The 19,395-nt window shown below is 39.7% G+C and overlaps 1 protein-coding gene across 1 annotated transcript in view; it reads left to right on the top strand.

Annotated features, from left to right (window-relative positions):
• The window catches only part of LOC124722006 (hepatocyte nuclear factor 6), a 593,663-nt gene that overhangs the window by 444,773 nt on the left and 129,495 nt on the right, over nt 1-19,395 (top strand). The window contains exon 3 of the mRNA XM_047247178.1: nt 14,785-14,808. Within this exon, the coding sequence (XP_047103134.1) occupies nt 14,785-14,808 (24 nt within the window). The remainder of the gene's footprint in view (nt 1-14,784; nt 14,809-19,395) is intronic.

Consider the following 19,395-nt stretch of genomic DNA (forward strand, 5'->3'; position numbering starts at 1 on the left):
ACCTCGACAAGATGTTCAGTTACGACCTTATCTTCATCAGCTATTTCGAATTCGCTGCTAGATGAAGTCCTTCTCGAGACTTTCCCACGGATCCATGTTGCTCCTGCATGTCTTCTAATGTTATCCAATGTTATCTGTCTTTCTTATTTCTTGGAATGTGTAAACTTTACTTTTCACACACATCTAAAACTGACCTTTGAACACTCTGTTTAGTTTACCAACAACATATCCTGACTTATTCTCATTTATTTTGGTGTCTATCAGGCCGTTGTTATCAACTTTCCTAATTACAAAGGCTCATCAACTGCTTCTAGGAGATCATTATTGATTTTTACTATTTTCTTTCCTATTTGTTGATTTTATATTAATTCATTCTTAATAGTATATATTTTCACTCTTTAGTTTATTGGGCTCTTCTGTTTCCTGTTGAAACTTCTCTGTACCAGAGACGACTAGTACAGTGTGATCAGCAAAATGAAGGTGCTTCAAATTTGTTCCATTGCTTCGTTCGTTTTCCGAGTTACCACATCTCAAATCTTGCTCTAGGCTGCTGAGAGTGGTTTTGGTAATACGGAATCGCTTTGCCAATTCGCATTATCCTTATAGAGTTTAATGGAAGCTGTAGCATTAACGTGCACTAACATAGATGGAATCAATACTTGGTTTCTCAAGGACTATGAGTAAATATTCCTCGAATATATATAGGAACTGAGGCAGAGTGTTAATTGATGCACACTGCACCATTCTATAACACCGTTCGCGATTAAATATTTCTAACCAGAGTTTGTTCCTTTACTTCATTAAAGTCCGAAGCTTTTTGTTTGGTTGCTTTTTTAGTATCTCCCACGATACGCATAGAAGGCTAATAGGTCCATACTTTTTTTTATATATCTTGTCTGTCTCCTTTCTTATGAAATGAAACAGTTACGCCACCGTTCTTTCTTTCTCGTTTTTGATAGCTATTTTAGCGCTGCTTCTTACTAGACCATGGTGACTAGAAATTCTAAAGTGGTTTGGGACATAACACTACGTAAAATGTCTTTGTTTGATAAAATATAGTCATGTTCTTTCTTAGTCCCATCGTGAACTTGCCAAGTTGTCTTTATTTTTGTTTTCGTTCAGAAGAATGTGCTAAGAGCAAACATGTCATCCTCCTCAATAAATTCTACTAGTATATGACTTTTGTAATATCTAGTATCATACCCAGTGTATCACACTTTTCACACTGTAATGTCTTTCTTTTGCTATTTGGGGAGCAAAATAACTGATGATGGTCGAAGTAGAGAGGATATAAAATGTAGGCTGGCAATGGCAAGGAAAGCGTTTCTGAAGAAGAGAAATTTGTTAACATCCAGTATTGATTTAAGTGTCAGGAAGTCATTTCTGAAAGTATTCGTATGGAGTGTAGCCATGTATGGAAGTGAAACATGGACGATAAATAGTTTGGACAAGAAGAGAATAGAAGCTTTCGAAATGTGGTGCTACAGAAGAATGCTGAAGATTAGATGGGTAGATCACATAACTAATGAGGAAGTATTGAATAGGATTGGGGAGAAGAGAAGTTTGTGGCACAACTTGACCAGAAGAAGGGATCGGTTGGTAGGACATGTTCTGAGGCATCAAGGGATCACAAATTTAGTATTGCAGGGCAGCGTGGAGGGTAAAAATCGTAGAGGGAGACCAAGAGATGAATACACTAAGCAGATTCAGAAGGATGTAGGTTGCAGTAGGTACTGGGAGATGAAAAAGCTTGCACAGGATAGAGTAGCATGGCGAGCTGCATCAAACCAGTCTCAGGACTGAAGACCACCACAACAACAACAACAACAATGTCTTTCTTCAGTTTTTCTTCCGCTTTTAAATTAAAATCTCTGAATTTATGAAAGAAATGCTGTTATGACCTCATTGCGTAAAATTGCCTTTCAGTTTGCTCTAATCTACCTTCCGTATGTTCGATCCAGTGAAATTATTTTTTGACCTCGACACATTCCATGACTTCACGTCTGCAGTGACTGAAATGTTGTTTTACGCATCAGCATCTCCATTTCTGTAGCTGGCGAAAATTACTTTGCTCCATGGAGTATTTCGAGCCTTGGAGATTAATGGAGAAAGAGCTGTCTTACACTCAGGTTACAATAGCAAACATTAATCCATTGTTGCATCATCCTTTTCCAGAAAGAATACGTATGCTCCATTCTGCACATCTCGACGAAAAGTAAATATTTTTCGGGTACTTTCATTTCTTCAGAGATGCCTTTCGACAGAATTATGTAAAACTCTACACGGTCACAGTACGTTGCAGCAAGTTGCAAAAACTTACTAAAATAATGGCTGCCAATCTTTCCTAAGAACTGTAATTAGAGCAGCAGTCGATGTTTTTCTTGTCATTTGGAGCGATCTCAACTTTCGATAAATCAGAAAAACATTCATTCGGTTTCAGATCATGACTCTGATGTCAAAATTCCCTCACAGAGAGCACAGAATAGGCAGTTAGTTTGTCCTATTGATACAATGAAGGCGACTTCACTGATTTCCATCTTTGGCATCAAGCAATCCGTGCTAATGTTCTTCGGAAACTTCTGGCGAATCATTGTCATTGAGACTAACAAGTGCCCTCACCCTTTCCAGGGAATTAGTGCCACATAGTAACAAACTCCTTTAAGATTTCAATAACCGAACAGGTAAATGTTCTCAAGGCGTTTTCCAGTTCCACGTCTTCCGGTGGAATGCCACATGGTACGTAGTTTAACCCGAAATTAAAAATTCAAAGCACATAAAATATTTGTGAAGCACTGTATTTACGTATTCCTTTGATGCATGATTAGAACACACTTCTTGTTACTGTTCCACGTAATTATCACCGATGTCCATAGACTTTGCGAGCCTCAGTACGATTTTTCATTTCACTGTCGTAGAAGTGCACTCTCAGTCATACTACCACAACCGTTTGAGAACTTTCATCTTCTAGAAAAGTCTTCCCACCCAGGTATTCTTGAATTTTAGAAACAAACATAAGTCGTTTGATGACAGATATGGGCGTCTCATAACTTCCCTCGCGGTAGACTAGCCGTATGCCATTTGTCGTGTGCGGATACGGTTTGTCGTGAAGTGAACAAATTCTTCGCTGCAGCATTTTCGCTGTTTGACTTGAACTAGCTGACGCAGTTTTGATTACGTTTCTCAGTAAACATCAGCTTTAATAGTGTGTCTCTACGCAAAAATTCGACGGTAAGTGTTTCTTCATTGACTTAAGTGTTCGTGGCTCACTCTTGCGACTATCGCTTATTATTAAATGGGTCTTGGACTACCATAATTTTCGTAGCCCGTCATAGTGTAGTACAGATAATGGTCTCCTTCTTGTATCTCAGCACTTGGCAACACCTAGACTGGACACGACATTTTGAACTCAGTTTTCGAGAAGAGCTAATGAACTGGTAAAATGTGTCATAACACGCGGACTGTATAAGAAGGGAGAGAGCCCCCACCTTAACACCCGTTTTTAGTAGACTGCATCTACATATTGTAGATAACACTAATTTGCCGTCATTTACCAGCACCTGAAATTCCAGGGGAGTTGCTTCATATTCCACTCAGAACATTTGTCGTTACGTATGAGACTTTTATACACATCTTCTGCCATACAAAATTATTTTCCAAAGCGAGAGCCAACCAGTGGGATACAGTGTGATTCCTTGGTAAGACTGGAGAGAACGACTATCTCCAACGCTGATGATCTCTGGGATAAGAACAAAATCTCTACGTAGTCTCTTTTGTGTAGTGAATGTCTAGTCAGTTTTCTGATTCCCTGTAAGAACTGTATGGAATATGCGTAGTAAGATTCTATACCTCACATGGACTGTGACATCCAAGTATCGAACGATCCTACAATCTTCTGAGTTCCGCAGAAAGGCCATTCTGCTCTGGTGCTTTTTATGATGAATGTGATTGTAAGTCACCTTCAAAAACGTTCTTCTCGTATTCTTTGGGAATATCTTCAACTACGCAGTGCGTACTTCCCATATGCCATCAGAAAATTTATCATTCTCCTTGCTACTAAATAAATTGGTTCTGTTACAAACGTATGACTTAGTTTCTTCTAAAGTTTTTTGTGCCACCACACAGCTCCCATCTCCTTTACATCTCGTAAAATGTCAGAAATGATGTTTCCACTTAAGTATTTCAGACGATAGAATCTGTAAGTTGTTACTCATAGCAGTAAGTTTGATCAACCAACAACATTAGCTGGTCACCGAGTTCTCACTCCAGTACTAGTCACTATAGCAACTTGTTAATAATTTCATCTGTACAACATAACTTTGTTGTTGTTGTTGTTGTTGTCTTCAGTCCTGAGACTGGTTTGATGCAGCTCTCCATACTACCCTATCCTATGCAAGCTTCTTCATCTCCCAGTACTTACTGCAACCTACATCCTTCTGAATCAGCTTAGTGTATTCATCTCTTGGTCTCCCTGTACGATTTTTACCCTCCACGCTGCCCTCCAATGCTAAATTTGCGATCCCTTGATGCCTCAGAACATGTCCTACCAACCGGTCCCATCTTCTTGTCAAGTTGTGCCACAAACTCCTCTTCTCCCCAATTCTATTCAATACCTCCTCATTAGTTATGTGATCTACCCATCTAATCTTCAGCATTCTTCTGTAGCACCACATTTCGAAAGCTTCTATTCTCTTCTTGTCCAAACTATTTATCGTCCATGTTTCACTTCCATACATGGCTACACTCCATACAAATACTTTCAGAAACGACTTCCTGACACTTAAATCTGTACTCGATGTTAACAAATTTCTCTTCTTCAGAAACGCTTCCCTTGCCATTGCCAGTCTACATTTTATATCTTCTCTACTTCGACCATCATCAGTTATTTTGCTCCCCAAATAGCAAAACTCCTTTACTACTTTAAGTGTCTCATTTCCCAATCGAATTCTCTCAGCATCCCCCGACTTAATTCGACTACATTCCATTATCCTTGTTTTGCTTTTTTTGATGTTCATCTTATATCCTCCTTTCAAGACCCTGTCCATTCCGTTCAACTGCACTTCCAAGTCCTTTGCTGTCTCTGACAGAATTACAGTGTCCTCGGCGAAACTCAAAGTTTTTATTTCTTCTCCATGAATTTTAATACCTACTCCGAATTTTTCTTTTGTTTCCTTTACTGCTTGCTCAATATACAGATTGAATAACATCGGGGATAGGCTACAACCCTGTCTCACTCCCTTCCCAACCACTGCTTCCCTTTCATGCCCCTCGACTCTTATAACTACCATCTGATTTCTGTACAAATTGTAAATAGCCTTTCGCTCCCTGTATTTTACCCCTGCCACCTTTAGAATTTGAAAGAGAGTATTCCAGTCAACATTGTCAAAAGCTTTCTCTAAGTCTACAAATTGTAGAAACGTAGGTTTGCCTTTCCTTAATCTATCTTCTAAGATAAGTCGTAAGGTCAGTATTGCCTCACGTGTTCCAATATTTCTAAGGTATCCAAACTGATCTTCCCCGAGGTCGGCTTCTACCAGTTTTTCCATTCGTCTGTAAAGAATTCGTGTTAGTATTTTGCAACTGTGACTTATTAAACTGATAGTTCGGTAATTTTCACATCTGTCAACACTTGCTTTCTTTGGGATTGGAATTATTGTATTCTTCTTGACGTCTGAGGGTATTTCGCTGTCTCATACATCTTGCTCACTACATGGTAGAGTTTTGTCAGGACTGGCTCTCCCAAGGCCTTCAGTAGTTCTAATGGAATGTTGTCTACTCCCGGGGCCTTGTTTCGACTCAGGTCTTTCAGTGCTCTGTCAAACTCTTCACGTAGTATCGTATCTCCCATTTCGTCTTCATCTACATTCTCTTCCATTTTCATAATATTGTCCTCAAGTACATCGCCCTTGTATAGCTTAATGTGCAAAATTCATTTTATATCGATACGAAAGTATTCATTGAAGTGACAGATGTGCATTATTCGCAGCTCCTTGTTGTTCAACGCTTCTTGTTCTGCTTGCCCTGCTTTTTTTGCATCTACTTCCGCCTTCAAAGCTATAATGTGACGGACATCTTCCCTTTTCCACTCCTTTTAGCAGCCCGTACTAAATCAACCTGTTATTTTACGTCGTATATGATATAGCCTATTTTACTTTTTCTCTCGATCATGTTAAGTATATTTTGCGATCTTGACATTTCACTGCATGCGTCATGACATTCATATCCAGGCTTTGGCAGCTCCTTCTCTTCCTTTTTAACTAACCTCCACAAACATGTAACCTGCTTACAACAAATTCCTTGATAAAATTCCATACATTACTTCTTTGGCGTCATTACGTTGTCGTATGGCACTTCGTAATTCGATATTTTACACCATTTTTTCAATCCCGTTGTTTGCAGTTATCAACAATCTTTCTTTAATTCTATAAATCCCTGACATGCCGAAGACTTAAATATTCTGTATTATCAAAATTCACCTCCAAACCCCAAGCTGCCGTGTTTAGTGAGCAGCAGGCCTATGGGTGTAATCAACAGGGATTGTGATCTGTTGGTCTGCAAACAGAAGAGTTTGAAATATGAATCGTCTTTTTGTAAGTCCATTGTGTTAACAACCTTGTCTAGTTCCTAGGACGAAGTGAGTTACATACACTGCCTGACCAAAAAAAAAAAAAAAAAAGTGAAGCATCCAGAAGAGGAGGAGGAAACGAAATGAAACGTCACGCATTGAAAGGGTGTCTGAATTTATTTCATTGATTACAAAATCGACACAAATTTACAAATAATTTGACACTATCAGCCCACTTATTTGTATAAAACTACACCCTCTCTTGCCTGGACGCGTTAACTGATTCGGTTAGGAAAGGCCGTTTTATCCTCTCCTGAGGCAAGCTGGCCCACGAATGTTACAAAACGTCCTTGAAATCGTGGATAAGGCACTGGGACAGAATTCACGTCCGTGCTGGTCCCTCACATTCTATCGGGGACAGATGTTGGGATCTTCCTGGCCACTGGAATACCTCAGCATCACGCAGATAGTTCATAGTGACCGAGACATTTGTGGACGACAATTATCCTGTTCAAAGATGGTACCACAATACTGCCGCATCACAGGTCGCAGATGAGGACGCAGCATTTCCGTGACGTACCATTGTGCCGTCAGAGTTCCCAAAATGATACCCGGCAGTTCACCACAGCCTGACGCCACAATAACACCGCTGTGCCTATCCGAAACACTGGAAGAATGGGACTTCTCCTCAGGCTGCCGCCACATTCGCCGACAATGGTTAATCGCGGTAGGACGGAACCGAGATTCATCACTGAACACGATGCCACATCATTCAGTATTGGTCCATGTTTCCCTATCACGGCTCCACTTCAGTCGCAGCGGTTTCAGTTGTGGATTTAACTGCAGACTAAGAATGTGACTGTATTTTCTTATCCGTTCAGTGGTGCTGGATGACAAAGAATGTTGCAGTGAGTCGTTATTCGTTATCGTATGGCAGGCGCAGGTGTGTAACGGTTACTTTGTACCTTTGTGCTTGGTGCACAATACGGCGATCCTCCATGGGTGACTGGTGGCTTGAAAATGGAACGGGGGGGGGGGGGGGGGGGGGAATGAGGGGGGGGGGGGGGGTTCGCTGCCCATACGTTGATACAGTCCAACATCGGGTCACCGTCATGTTCGAATAACCTACCAAGCGGCCAAATGGAGACCAACAACCTCCTTACAGACACTGACAGGTGCTGATTACGCTGTCTCAGGCGAGTATGCGGCATTTCCGTGCCTTTCACAGTGATTGCACAACACTATTGTACTCTGGAGACCTTTTTGCCTGACACAAAGAATTTCATTTCAAATAATTTACTTACCTATGTGTACGAAATTACATTGGTACCTATCCATGTCTTCTGGGCAGTGCACGTTTTTGTCAGGCAGTTTTTTCCAAACAGAGCCGGAAAAGACAGTCTGTAGCAACCCTTCTCTTGCTTCACATTGTTTGAGACACCACAGCCCAATTTAACTTTTGACGTAGTTTCGGTATGAATAACATTAGAGATTTTATACAACGTTTACATTCTGCTGATATTCCAAACCGTCAATCCTTTTAACCTCTATGCAGAGTCGTATGCTTCCCTAAATATGAAATTCCGATCAATTTCCCTATTTCTTGTACATTAATTTCGTACCAGATTTCATTAGCAAAGGCCTTATCAATACGAGACGTACCACACATGAACCTACTGTTCTCTCCTATGTATTTCTGTTACCTGTCATTGTAAGTCTGCATTACAAGACCAGACAGCCTTCCAACTAATCTAATAATAAAGATGATGATACTCCTGTACTTATGATATTTTTTCTTCTTCTCTGTTTTGGATGTAAGAAAGACGAAGGACTTTTTATTGATTCTGGGTATCGCAAATTCCTATCAAACAGTATTGAAGATTTCTGGTGGAAAATGTTGGATCAGTTCTTGACTAATTGGACTGGAATGCCTCCACAGCCAATAGCGTTGCAATTTCTCACACTGAAGCTGCTTCCATCTTTGTCATCGCTATGTCTTTCGTGATTTCATCTGTGGAGTATGTGCCGCTAATTTTTCCGTAATTTTTTTATTGTGTTTGAAAATAAGTTTCCTTCCCCAATTTCATGAAAGATATTTTGCTCTCTTCCTTAACACTTATTCTCAGCGTCAGGATGGTTCCTCTGAAAGGGCACGGCCGACTTCCTTCCCCATCCTTCCTTAATCCGATGAGACCGATGACCACGCTGTCTGGTCTCCTTCCCCAAAACAACCAACCAACCAACACAGCGTCGGCAGGAATTTCTGTGTGTCCACAGCTTTGCTCCGTCCTATGACATTTCGGACCAATTCGCTCTATTGCTGCCAAATACTCTCGTTTGTTTCGTACAACTCTTTTTTTGAACTCCTGTCTCAAATTCAAATAATTATCTCGGGAATCTTACTGGCAGTACATAAACAATTCTAATAGATTCTTTTCTTGAAAATAACTATCTGCTCCATTGCTTCACACATCGAGCCATTGAGAATTCTAAATACAATTGTCTCTCTACCAAAGAGCTTGATTAACAGCTTTACGAATATATCTTTTCTGCCACTTATATAGTTCTGGAGCAGAACCCTCAACTTCTTGGCTTGTACTCACATTCTGGTAGATCACATATTACCTTATAAATTAACTTTTACAGTTATTATTTCCTTCAATACGTTTAGAGGTCGTCTGAAATCTCATTTTGAAGCAAGGAACAGTGTGTTTAACAATTTTTCCATAGCTAAGGAAAGAATGATCTTGTATTTTAACTTAGGTGGCCGCTGACAATAAAATTGGTGATCAGGCAGAGATGTACAAAAAATATCTTCACCTGAAATATCATGTTAGCAATAGTTATCGTTGTGCTTGGCAGCTAGCTTTTTCTAGCAAATTTTTCTTTGCTTACGCTTAGGTCGCACGAGCACAAGCATCCTTATTCCAGTCGGAATCATTTCTAACTTGCCAGTAGAACGGGCCGCATTGTTCTTTCACGAGCCCTCAGGCCATATTAGACAGATGACAAGAAGGCAATCGACATCTGCGTCTACGTTATCTGCAGCTCACGTGTGAAGGAAACTCTATAGTCGAGGACTAGAGTAGGCAGCTGTTCCTTAACGCAACTGTTTCCTATCATTTTTAGTGACGAACTGTGAAAACTGCTTTTCTCGTTTAATGAAAGATTGAAAAAAGTACACACACATACACACGCACTCCTACATCCAAAAGTAAAGAAGAAACAGTAAATAATTAAAACAACCATAATTGCAAACTTGGACTGAACGCTATATTGCATTGATGAGCATGATCCTACGACGGAAAGTGTACCTTCGTCCTCCCATGATGTCTAAATAGATTCACCCAGTCCGTTATAAAGGATTTTATAGATTAAGGAGTAATCTGACTTTACATTTTTCACATACACAAAACAGCGCCAGAGGTGATAGTCAATTTGATACTTACATGCAGGTCGAGGTTTCTGAACAGGTCCCTATATTCACCAGTTTAACACTGAAATATCATCTGCTCTGAATCCCCGAACCTGGGAGACAGATCATTTTTTTAACTGAAAATGAAAATACGCCACTATGAAGAACTATTCCTATTTCTCTGAATTCACCGACAACTTTCGATTCTACTTTCCTTCTGGCTTTATCAAATTTCCTGCACGCTTTTGGCTCTATCACACAGTTGTCACTATGTCCATTTAAGACGTTTTCTTCCGTTTCCTTCTGCTTGGCTGAACAAATAATTTACTACTGCATAAATTGTTGTTTGAATAGACCACTGGCACACGGATTCCGGTGTTGTATATAAATAGCCAAGAACTCTAAAGTTCAACAAAGAGTCGATACTTTAGCGAATCCCTGTCTTGTTCTAATGGAATATGCAAGTTAATTAGTTTCACTATTATCCAGTCTTTCTCCAGATCCCTTGAGCTTAGAAATGCTCACAGGGAGATCCCACACACCACACCCATCTACAAGATGTATAGCAGAGCTAGTCTACAGAATTACCGCTTCTGTCACCTACCTCTGTCTGTAGCATAGTTCTAGTCCTTTTTATGAGCCAAGTAGTACGAAATATCCTAATTTGTTTTTGTCGAGTACTCCAGCATGGTATCCAAAACACCGATCACGCAAAACATACCTCGCGTTACGCTGTTTTCACATCCCAGCTGCCACAAAGAAAAACTACGACATGGATTCATTGTTTTTTTGTCTTTCGAGAAGTTTTAGATTCTCCACAGAATCTACGTCTATGAAGGAAAATTTGTTAGTACAATATATCTAAGCAGTTTTTTGGCTAATCTAAACATTTCTTACCAGGGAATTTTCTATGTTAACGATTTAACACATAATATTAGTTGCAATTGCAAAATTTTAGCAAATGGTGCAGTTATGTATGAGGAAGCGTCATCGGGGAAAATGTACAAATATACGGTTAGCTCTTGAAAGGTATTAACTTGGTGTAAAGACAAATAGTTTGATTCAAAATGTCACGTTTACACTTCATGGAACGCGAGATGCACCAAATTCTATTCTGTACTATGGTGGTTAATGAAGGTTAGTTCGCGTACCACTTTTCTTTTCTTCCCATAGCGTTTCCAGTCGCAAATGCTGCGAGAAAAATAACTGTCGATAAATTTCCAGATGAGCTGTAATTTCTCTGACTTTCCCGTCACGACCGTTTAGCCAGATATGTGTGCAAATACTCTTCTTGGAATGTAGGCTCTCTGAATTTAAACAGTACACGTCTCCATGATGCGGAAAGGCTATCTTATAGTGGCTTGGTAAACAAAGTCATGACTAAAATCGAGCAACGAATGTCTTACAAGCCACCTCATTTGGCCGGCGGTTACATTTCTTTAACTTTCTCCAGTGAATTTCAGTTTGGCATCCGCCTTGTTCCACAGCTAGTCTGATATGCCTGTCCCCCTCTAAATCACCCCGAACGCATACTTCTGAGTAATTAAGGGTAGTAACTATTTCTAATGATTGATCAGCAATCGTTCCGCCTACCGCTAGACAACTGTACTCAAATATGTCGTACAAATATACTCAATATACTTTAGAAACTTTAACAGAAATAACAACACACTTTCAGTCACGAGTAAGCAAGTTACACGCTTCATTTCATGGACAAAATACTGAGAAACTCTAACATGTCTACGAAGAAAAATATTTAGTAGCTGTTTGCACGAACTCTACTGGTATATTCTTCACGTACGGGATCCCTATTGACTCATCGCACTAGGGAAACGAAGCGCACACAAAGGGCAGTATGAATGGTCACAGGATTGTTTAATTGTGAGAAGGATCTAGTGAGCAATAAAATAGAGATGCTTAATATCTTGCGAAAACTTAGTTACAAAACTTGAAGAAACGAAATGGAAAAACATTTTAATACACGACAGAACAGAATACGCCCCTAGTGACATTCTTTATGCTGACTAGCAGGGTGCAGATGTATATGGAAATAACTAGAATGTGGGTGATGTAAATTACATTCGAGTCCGATGCTTAGTTGAACAACTTTAAGTCAGTCATCCTCTCAATGTTTTAAGCGCTTTAACACACATTTCTAGTAAATTCAAGGTTCTTCTTAGTTTTACATAAAAACTTGCACTGAGAACGTTCATCTGAAAGATGAAGATTCTGTACAACGCTCCTCAGTTATGAAGCAGTGCGGTTTTGATAAGATTGGGCCAGAGTCTCTCGGAAATATATTTTTCATCTGAGTTGGAACTTAGTTTTTCGCAAGTGTTACAGATATTTTTCCTCGCGAGTAGCAAACACCGTCAAATACTGATCGAAACATTACAAATCAGATCGCTAGGGATCAGGGTATGTATGTTCACAAATATCCCAAAAGTAGGGACTTGTGTAACAGGAGACACTATCGGTCGTTTGCTATCTGGAATTGTGTAATCTGCTTGCGACTATTCACGGATAAAGTTTTACCGCTCATTGTTCATGAGGTTCGTCACTCCCTAATCGCGTATTGTCTACCTGGCCTGGTTGTTATAAGAACGCACCGAAAAACAAAAGCTATTCCAGATGAGTCCAATGAACTCTGTTACACAGACTTTACCAGACGCTACGATTTATGTAGCAGTCAAGTGTAACATTACTCGCATGTTCCACTAGCCTTACCCTCTCTTACCTCCGAAACTCATCATAGATATCTCTTCTGTAACACAACAAACATCTTCCCAAACTCTCTGAAGTTCATCACTTAAATCACATAATAAACAACACAGTATGAATGCAGCATATAAAAAACCTATCTTAATATACAAGTTTGGTATCGTATCCTAAATTTTGAGTGTTTAATATTGAGGAAGATTCTGGCGTTTTAATTTTTTTCGGTTGCTATGTTTACCCAAACCTTGCGCTTGCACCTCACCTTGTATCTATTTATAAGTGTACCTGTAATAAGTATTGTTTGGTAATGTGAATACTAGTGGTGTATGTCCAAACACTAGACTCGCACATCAGAGATCACGTACATCACTCAGTATCACTTTACTCAGTTTTTCCCCGACCCTGTCAAAATATTTGTTATCTAAGTGAAACCTCACTCGAATTAATTATCGCGTTACTGTCTATATTCCCTGTAACTGATTCAAATGGGAACGTTGATGAGCGCGTCGCGGGATAAGATACGAGTACGTACCATATATGGCATTCAAGCTGTGTTAATGCTAATGACAGTAATTAAAAAGTAAAGAATTTTTTTTCGCAACGTTACTGTTAAAAATAATTTGGCGCTTGGGCTGGTATTAATATGGGAGATACAGTGAGCCAGTTGGTACCTACAGTCTCTTTCCTAACTGTACGCTTGAAATCCATGACGCACCTTGTCTAAACTCCGAGTGTCATGAAACTTATAGCTAGCTGTTCTGTAGCTATCCTTGTCTTGTCTAAATTTTGACTACTCTCTGTTTCCATTGCAGACTGCCAGATGCGCAATGTTAACGTGAGAGCAGTCAACTCGAAACGAAGGAAAACACCCTCGTCTTCGTGCTTGTGAGTTTCTTGAGTTTCCGAACTCTCTCTCTCTCTCTCTTTCTCTTTCTCTCTCCCCTCTCATAGTCTGGTTGCGCTTAGAAACCCCGACCCTTAGCTACTGTCTTGACTTGCCTTGATGTCCAGTGGCTTATTTTTGCATGAGCTACCCAGGTGTGCATCGTGGACGCCCCCATCATATTGTAACTTTCCCTAACCTTTCCTTTTCCTCATCTGTTGGCAGTAGAGCTTCTCTATATCAGTTTTGGAAAAAAATAATAATAATTTCGTGTTGCATTCAGTAATGAGCCTCTCGCGTGAGGACTGCTTCGTATTTTACATATAGCCGGACACTGAATAACTTTGAAGAAAACGAACGAGAACGCGCAGGCTTTCCTTTATCCCACCACAAGGCGATGCATCCTGCTCCTCTGAGATCCGAAATCCCAATATAGACTATTTGTTTGGATCTAACTGTTCTGTTTAGGTTGCATAGATAGCGTATGTTAATGTGATAGCTTGTGTATCTGTTATGACAATTGCCTGCAGAGGCAAGTATATTGGTAAATAATCAGTTACGTTGTAATGGGTTTTGTGCTGATCGGTTTCACGCAAGTGAAAAACGGTCTGAAACTGTATCTTTGAAGAACTATTTGAACAGCGCGTGTATCGGCGAGAAAAGTGCTAGATAGCTTCTTTGCATGGCGTTTGTTTGTATCTACAATGCAGTACCAGCATTATGGTACAGATTGCATGTTTAATTACTGTGAAGGTTATTTTAATCATTACTCGATGTTTGGTCAGAGCAGCTTGACCGTGTTAGGAATTCAGTATCACTATGATAGGTTAACCCACGAATCCAATTAGTTCATTTGTGTCATTTTATGTTTGTGTTTGGAGACTGGTTTTAAGAACCGTGGCATGACGTAATATATATTTATGTGATGTCAGTGTTATATTGTTTCTGATGTAGTTGTATGTTGATTCTGTCAGTTTTTATGTTCTAGGTGTCATAGTTGTATGTTGTGTGTTGAAAACGTGCGCCAGTGACACACGGATCTGAGCTCTCAGTTCCCTGTATCATCGGCACTCATTATTTGGTGGTAATGTTTAGATTAGATTCGTTGATGTGCGCATAGAAATTGTTTTTCTCTAAGTGTTACTATATTTACTCGATGTCTGTGTTTGACCAATTTTAAGTGAACGTGTTTATTTTCCTTTTCAGCTGCGCAGATACCACAGCGAGGCAGTAAGTATAGTATACTCAGTTGGATTTTTTTAAAGACATTCACTCTAGATTGTGAGTAGTAGCTTTTAAAACACAGGAAGAAATATTCTAACGTTACGGATCCTAGAGCTTATCATACAGGTTTGCGAAGCAACAGACAAAATGCCTATTTTTCAGATTATGAAGAGGGGAAAATCATAACTCAGGTATAGCGAATTTCCTTCAATAGCACCTAACGACACTTTCGCTTTTAGGACATCATAATTTTTTTAGTGTAACACCAAATAATTTATCCTTCAGTTCTTTCTAGCTACAATGTCGTATTAAATCTTAATTGTTTAGACTTACAGTTGACGGAAGGCTAGGAGTTACTTCTAGTTCCGATGTGAGTAGGAGAATGATGACTCGTTCATAGAGTGATGCTTTCATCAGAGGACAGACACACTCTGCACTCTTAAGAATCAAGCCTCTACATTTGTTTTTTCTAGACCAATAGAGTTAAAACTATACTGTACATCGTGTACAGCAGCCGTAACATGTTTTTGGAAAACTTGTTGTGCGCTACCACAGCTGTACTTCGATCTTTATTTAACCAGACAGGTTTCGGGATAGGCTCATCTTTGTACGGCAACTTGATACGGAGAAATACTTTACACATTGATGACGACGTAGAAATATGAAAAGATCCAGTGAACCAACAATAAAAATGTCATCTAGGATAGTTTGCACTTGCAAAATGTGTAAGAGTTCACATGCATTTCTCTTGAAGTTTCGTGAATGTAACACTCCAAGAGGGAGAGAAATATGTATTTAATGAAGCTAAAAATAGCACCAAATAAAATCCGCATCCCGTATACATAAACTTGTGTACGTGAGTGAGATCGTTGACGATAAAATATATTTGAGGACTGCACCTTGAGCAAAACGCCAATGTTTTCCTTGCTCACTTTTCCTCACAAGTTTTGGTGCTGTTTCATCATCGTTTTATTTTACTTTGTAGCACATTTGGTTGCTCGTGTTGCTGCCTGCCGTCTTTATTACTGGGGACATTTTTGTGTGGTTCGCTATCTGCAGCTTTGTTGCTCTTTGTGGTGGTTTTTACTTTATAACAATTCTGGTAATGCAAAGAAAAGGTGATAAGCTAAAGTATTCAGCTTTTACATACGGTGATATACTTACTATGGCTAACAGCAACAAAATTGCAGACGGGGAGAGGTACAAAAAATCACCTGTAATAAAGAAGCCAACACGAGCAAGCAAATGTACCGTCATGTAAACCAAAAATATACCCACTGACACTGATATAACGACACCGAAGCAGCTATGGGTAATAATGAAGAAGGAGATATTGTTTTGTCGAAGGGGCTATCCTCAAGTACGAGGCGTGTTTTTTTTTTTTTTTCTTTTTAAGACAGTTCCATTTCTAAACAAAACAGGTAGACCTTTCTCGGCAATTTTGTTTTTACATGAAAGCCTCTACTTTAATCTACATTTCTACATTTTTCCCAACAATATTAAGGTACTTATCGTATCGTGCAACCAGCTTGGAATACCATCCTCGTAGAAATCTGCCGAATAAGCTTTTGCAGATGTCCGTAAGAAAGTGCATAATGAGGGACGGAATGAACGACCTACAGTCATTACTGGCGACATTTTTGTATAGTGAGAGAGAACAGATGCTTTACGATTTCGACGTTATGTGATGACTTTCCTCAAGTGTCAAGAAGTGTGCTTTATTCAATTTTTACAGAACGTTTAAATTTTCGAACTTTATGATCAGGCAGCAGATTTCTACGAACATGGTATACGATGGTGGTAGTACGATACAGTAAGAGCCTTAATGATAGCGGGAATTATGTAGAAAAGTAGATTAAAGAACGGGCTTTCGTGTAAATATAAAATTTCTAGGAAAAGTTTCCTCATTTTATTTTTATTCCAATACGGTACTTACTGAAAAACAAGGCTCGTATATATACATTTTTTAAACAAACGTGAACGACAATAGTGAGCTTTTGAAAAGAAGAACCTCGAAATGAGTTTCCTTGACGATGTTTAAATTACTAATTGGGGGCTGTTTTCGTACTTCTGTATTGCCACCCATGTTCTCAGTATCAGACTGCCGTATGACTGAAAAAGCCTGAAAAACGTCTCGCTGTACAATCCATAAATTGCAGCCGTGACAATATACAACTCATCTTTCCAAAAACAGTACATCAGTTTTTCAATAGCTCAAATTTTAGATTGCGTGTCGCTTTTTGCCTCCAGCAAGCAATTAACTGTGCCTGAAGAGCTATATGGAGATTATGAAGGACAAGCTTCGGGTTAATACAGATCTTTCTGTCTCTCTATAATTTGGTATCTATCATTTTATTACCGCCTTTATTTATCTGCTGATAGTAAAAACTTTATTGAGGTGTCTTACAACTAAAATGCTTTTCAGAAAATTAATGAATGTTATGTATTGCTATGTTATACTATAATACAGTAAGTAACGGTATATTTTATTTGTGTAACATAGTTTTATTTTTATTTGTGTGATTTCCCCTATTTTATGAGGGGAAAATTGATTCAGCTCAACATAATTACTGACTACCTTTCAGTTAAGAAAAACTACCGATTTCAATTATTAGCATTAGCGTAATTTGGATCTGGACACAAATTTTTCTTAATTTATTTTTAGCTCGGTAAATTTAATACCAAATGTTTGCAATGAATTGCAGGTCTGTAAGTTACTTGAGTAGTGATAATTATGTACATAGCTTATGTTGTTACTTTTATGCCAAGAACGTTTCTACAGGCAAAGGTCATCATAAGCTGAGTAAGTTAATTATTTGTTTATGCCATTTCTGCAGATACACAGGTGTTACATCTGCAGCGCAGATAAAAAAGGTCAGAACAACAATAATATCAGAATTTTGAGGCAATATTCTACTTATCATTACAGATAACTCTCAAATCTGTAAAAGTTAATATAGAATCACTTTCAATATAATGAGAATGTCAGTTACTCCACAACCATACAATAATAAGCATTTTGTGTGTAAAAATGTAGCATTCAGTTTGTAAAATAGCCATGTACGCGTATTTACTGTTCTACTTTACTATCATCCATCATCGTGGTTCGATGTCACATAATGTATTCGCACGTCTTTCTACATTACTTGCCACACAATTTTCAAGTGAGCCATGCACACTGTTTCCTGTCCCGCGATTTTAGTTTCGCCAGTAGAAAGTAATTGTCTACACTTATTCCAGTCCTTCAGTCACCAATCAGTCTTTCATTAAGGAACACGATGATGATGGAAGAGTACTATTTAATGTCCCATCGAATAAGAGGAGGTGAGGAAGGAAATTCGCCGTGTCCTTTTCAGAGGAACCATCCTGGCTTTTGCTTTAAGCTACTTAGAGAAACCATAGAAGACTTACATCTGGATGGCCAGACGGGGAAGTCAACCGCCATCCTCCCCAGTGCGAGGCCAGTGTCTTATGACTGCACTGCCTTGCTCGATAACAAGTTAATGAATTCACGGATACACACTTTTTTTCCTTTATTGGATTTTGATTCCCTCATCCAAAGGAGATAACGTGAAATACAGGCGATAAAGGGGCTACTGTTAAAAACTAAAATATGGCGAAAAGTTGCAAAGAAAATGTAAAAATAAAGGTCAGTGGTGCTGATTAAAACAAATAATAATTAGACAGGTACAGTTAAAATGCACGAGACAGTCTGGTTTCTCTTCACAACAGTTAAAAACACACATAGCGACAGCATGGTGGCTATTCGCAACACATAAAAAGGGGGATGCACAACACTGAACACTCACAGAAACACTGCACTATAGAGTACGATGGCATATGGGGGGGGGGGAGGGGGGAAGACCCAGACAGATGCGGGGGAAGTGAGGGGGGAGAAGAAGAAAAGCAAAAAAAAGGGGGGGCAGGGCGGATGTGAGTAGGAGTGGGGAAGGCAGTGGAGAGGAAACCAAAAGGACTCGAGGGAGAGAAAGGAGTCAAAGAGAAGGTAGGTGGGGGAAAAGGAAACAGGATGGAAGGGGGGGAGAGGAAGCCCAGGAAAGGACAGAGGGAGGGAGGGAGAGGTGAGGATCAGAGTTGATAGGAGGGATAAATGGAGGGAGAGAGTGGGAGAGCAGATGAAGGGTGTAGAGGTGTTGGGTAGGGGGGACACAACGATGAAGGCATAGCAGTGGACGGGGGTTGGAGAGGAGAGGAGCAACTAGGGGATGGGGAGGACTAAGTCGGTGGGAGGTGTAGAGGACTCAGATATGTTCGAGGAAAAGGAGCAAAGAGGGGAAAGGAATCAGATCATAGAGGATCTGCATGGGGGCTGAGACGTGTATAGGGAAGATGAAGTGGAGTGCATGGTGCTCGAGGATATGGAGGGTCTTGTAGAATTTGGGGGGGAGATACAGGTGGGACTGGCATAACAGAGGATGGAACGAATTAAGGATTTGTAGGTGTGGATGATGATAGAAGGGTTCAACCCCCATGTCTAGCCAGAGAGAAGTTTAAAGAAATGAAGGCAGTTGTGGGCTTTGGATTGGATAGAGCAGAGATGAGGGATCCAGGTGAGGTGACGGTCAATGGTGA

Source organism: Schistocerca piceifrons, chromosome X (genome assembly GCF_021461385.2).
Source record: "Schistocerca piceifrons isolate TAMUIC-IGC-003096 chromosome X, iqSchPice1.1, whole genome shotgun sequence".
Taxonomy (NCBI): Eukaryota; Metazoa; Arthropoda; class Insecta; order Orthoptera; family Acrididae; genus Schistocerca; species Schistocerca piceifrons.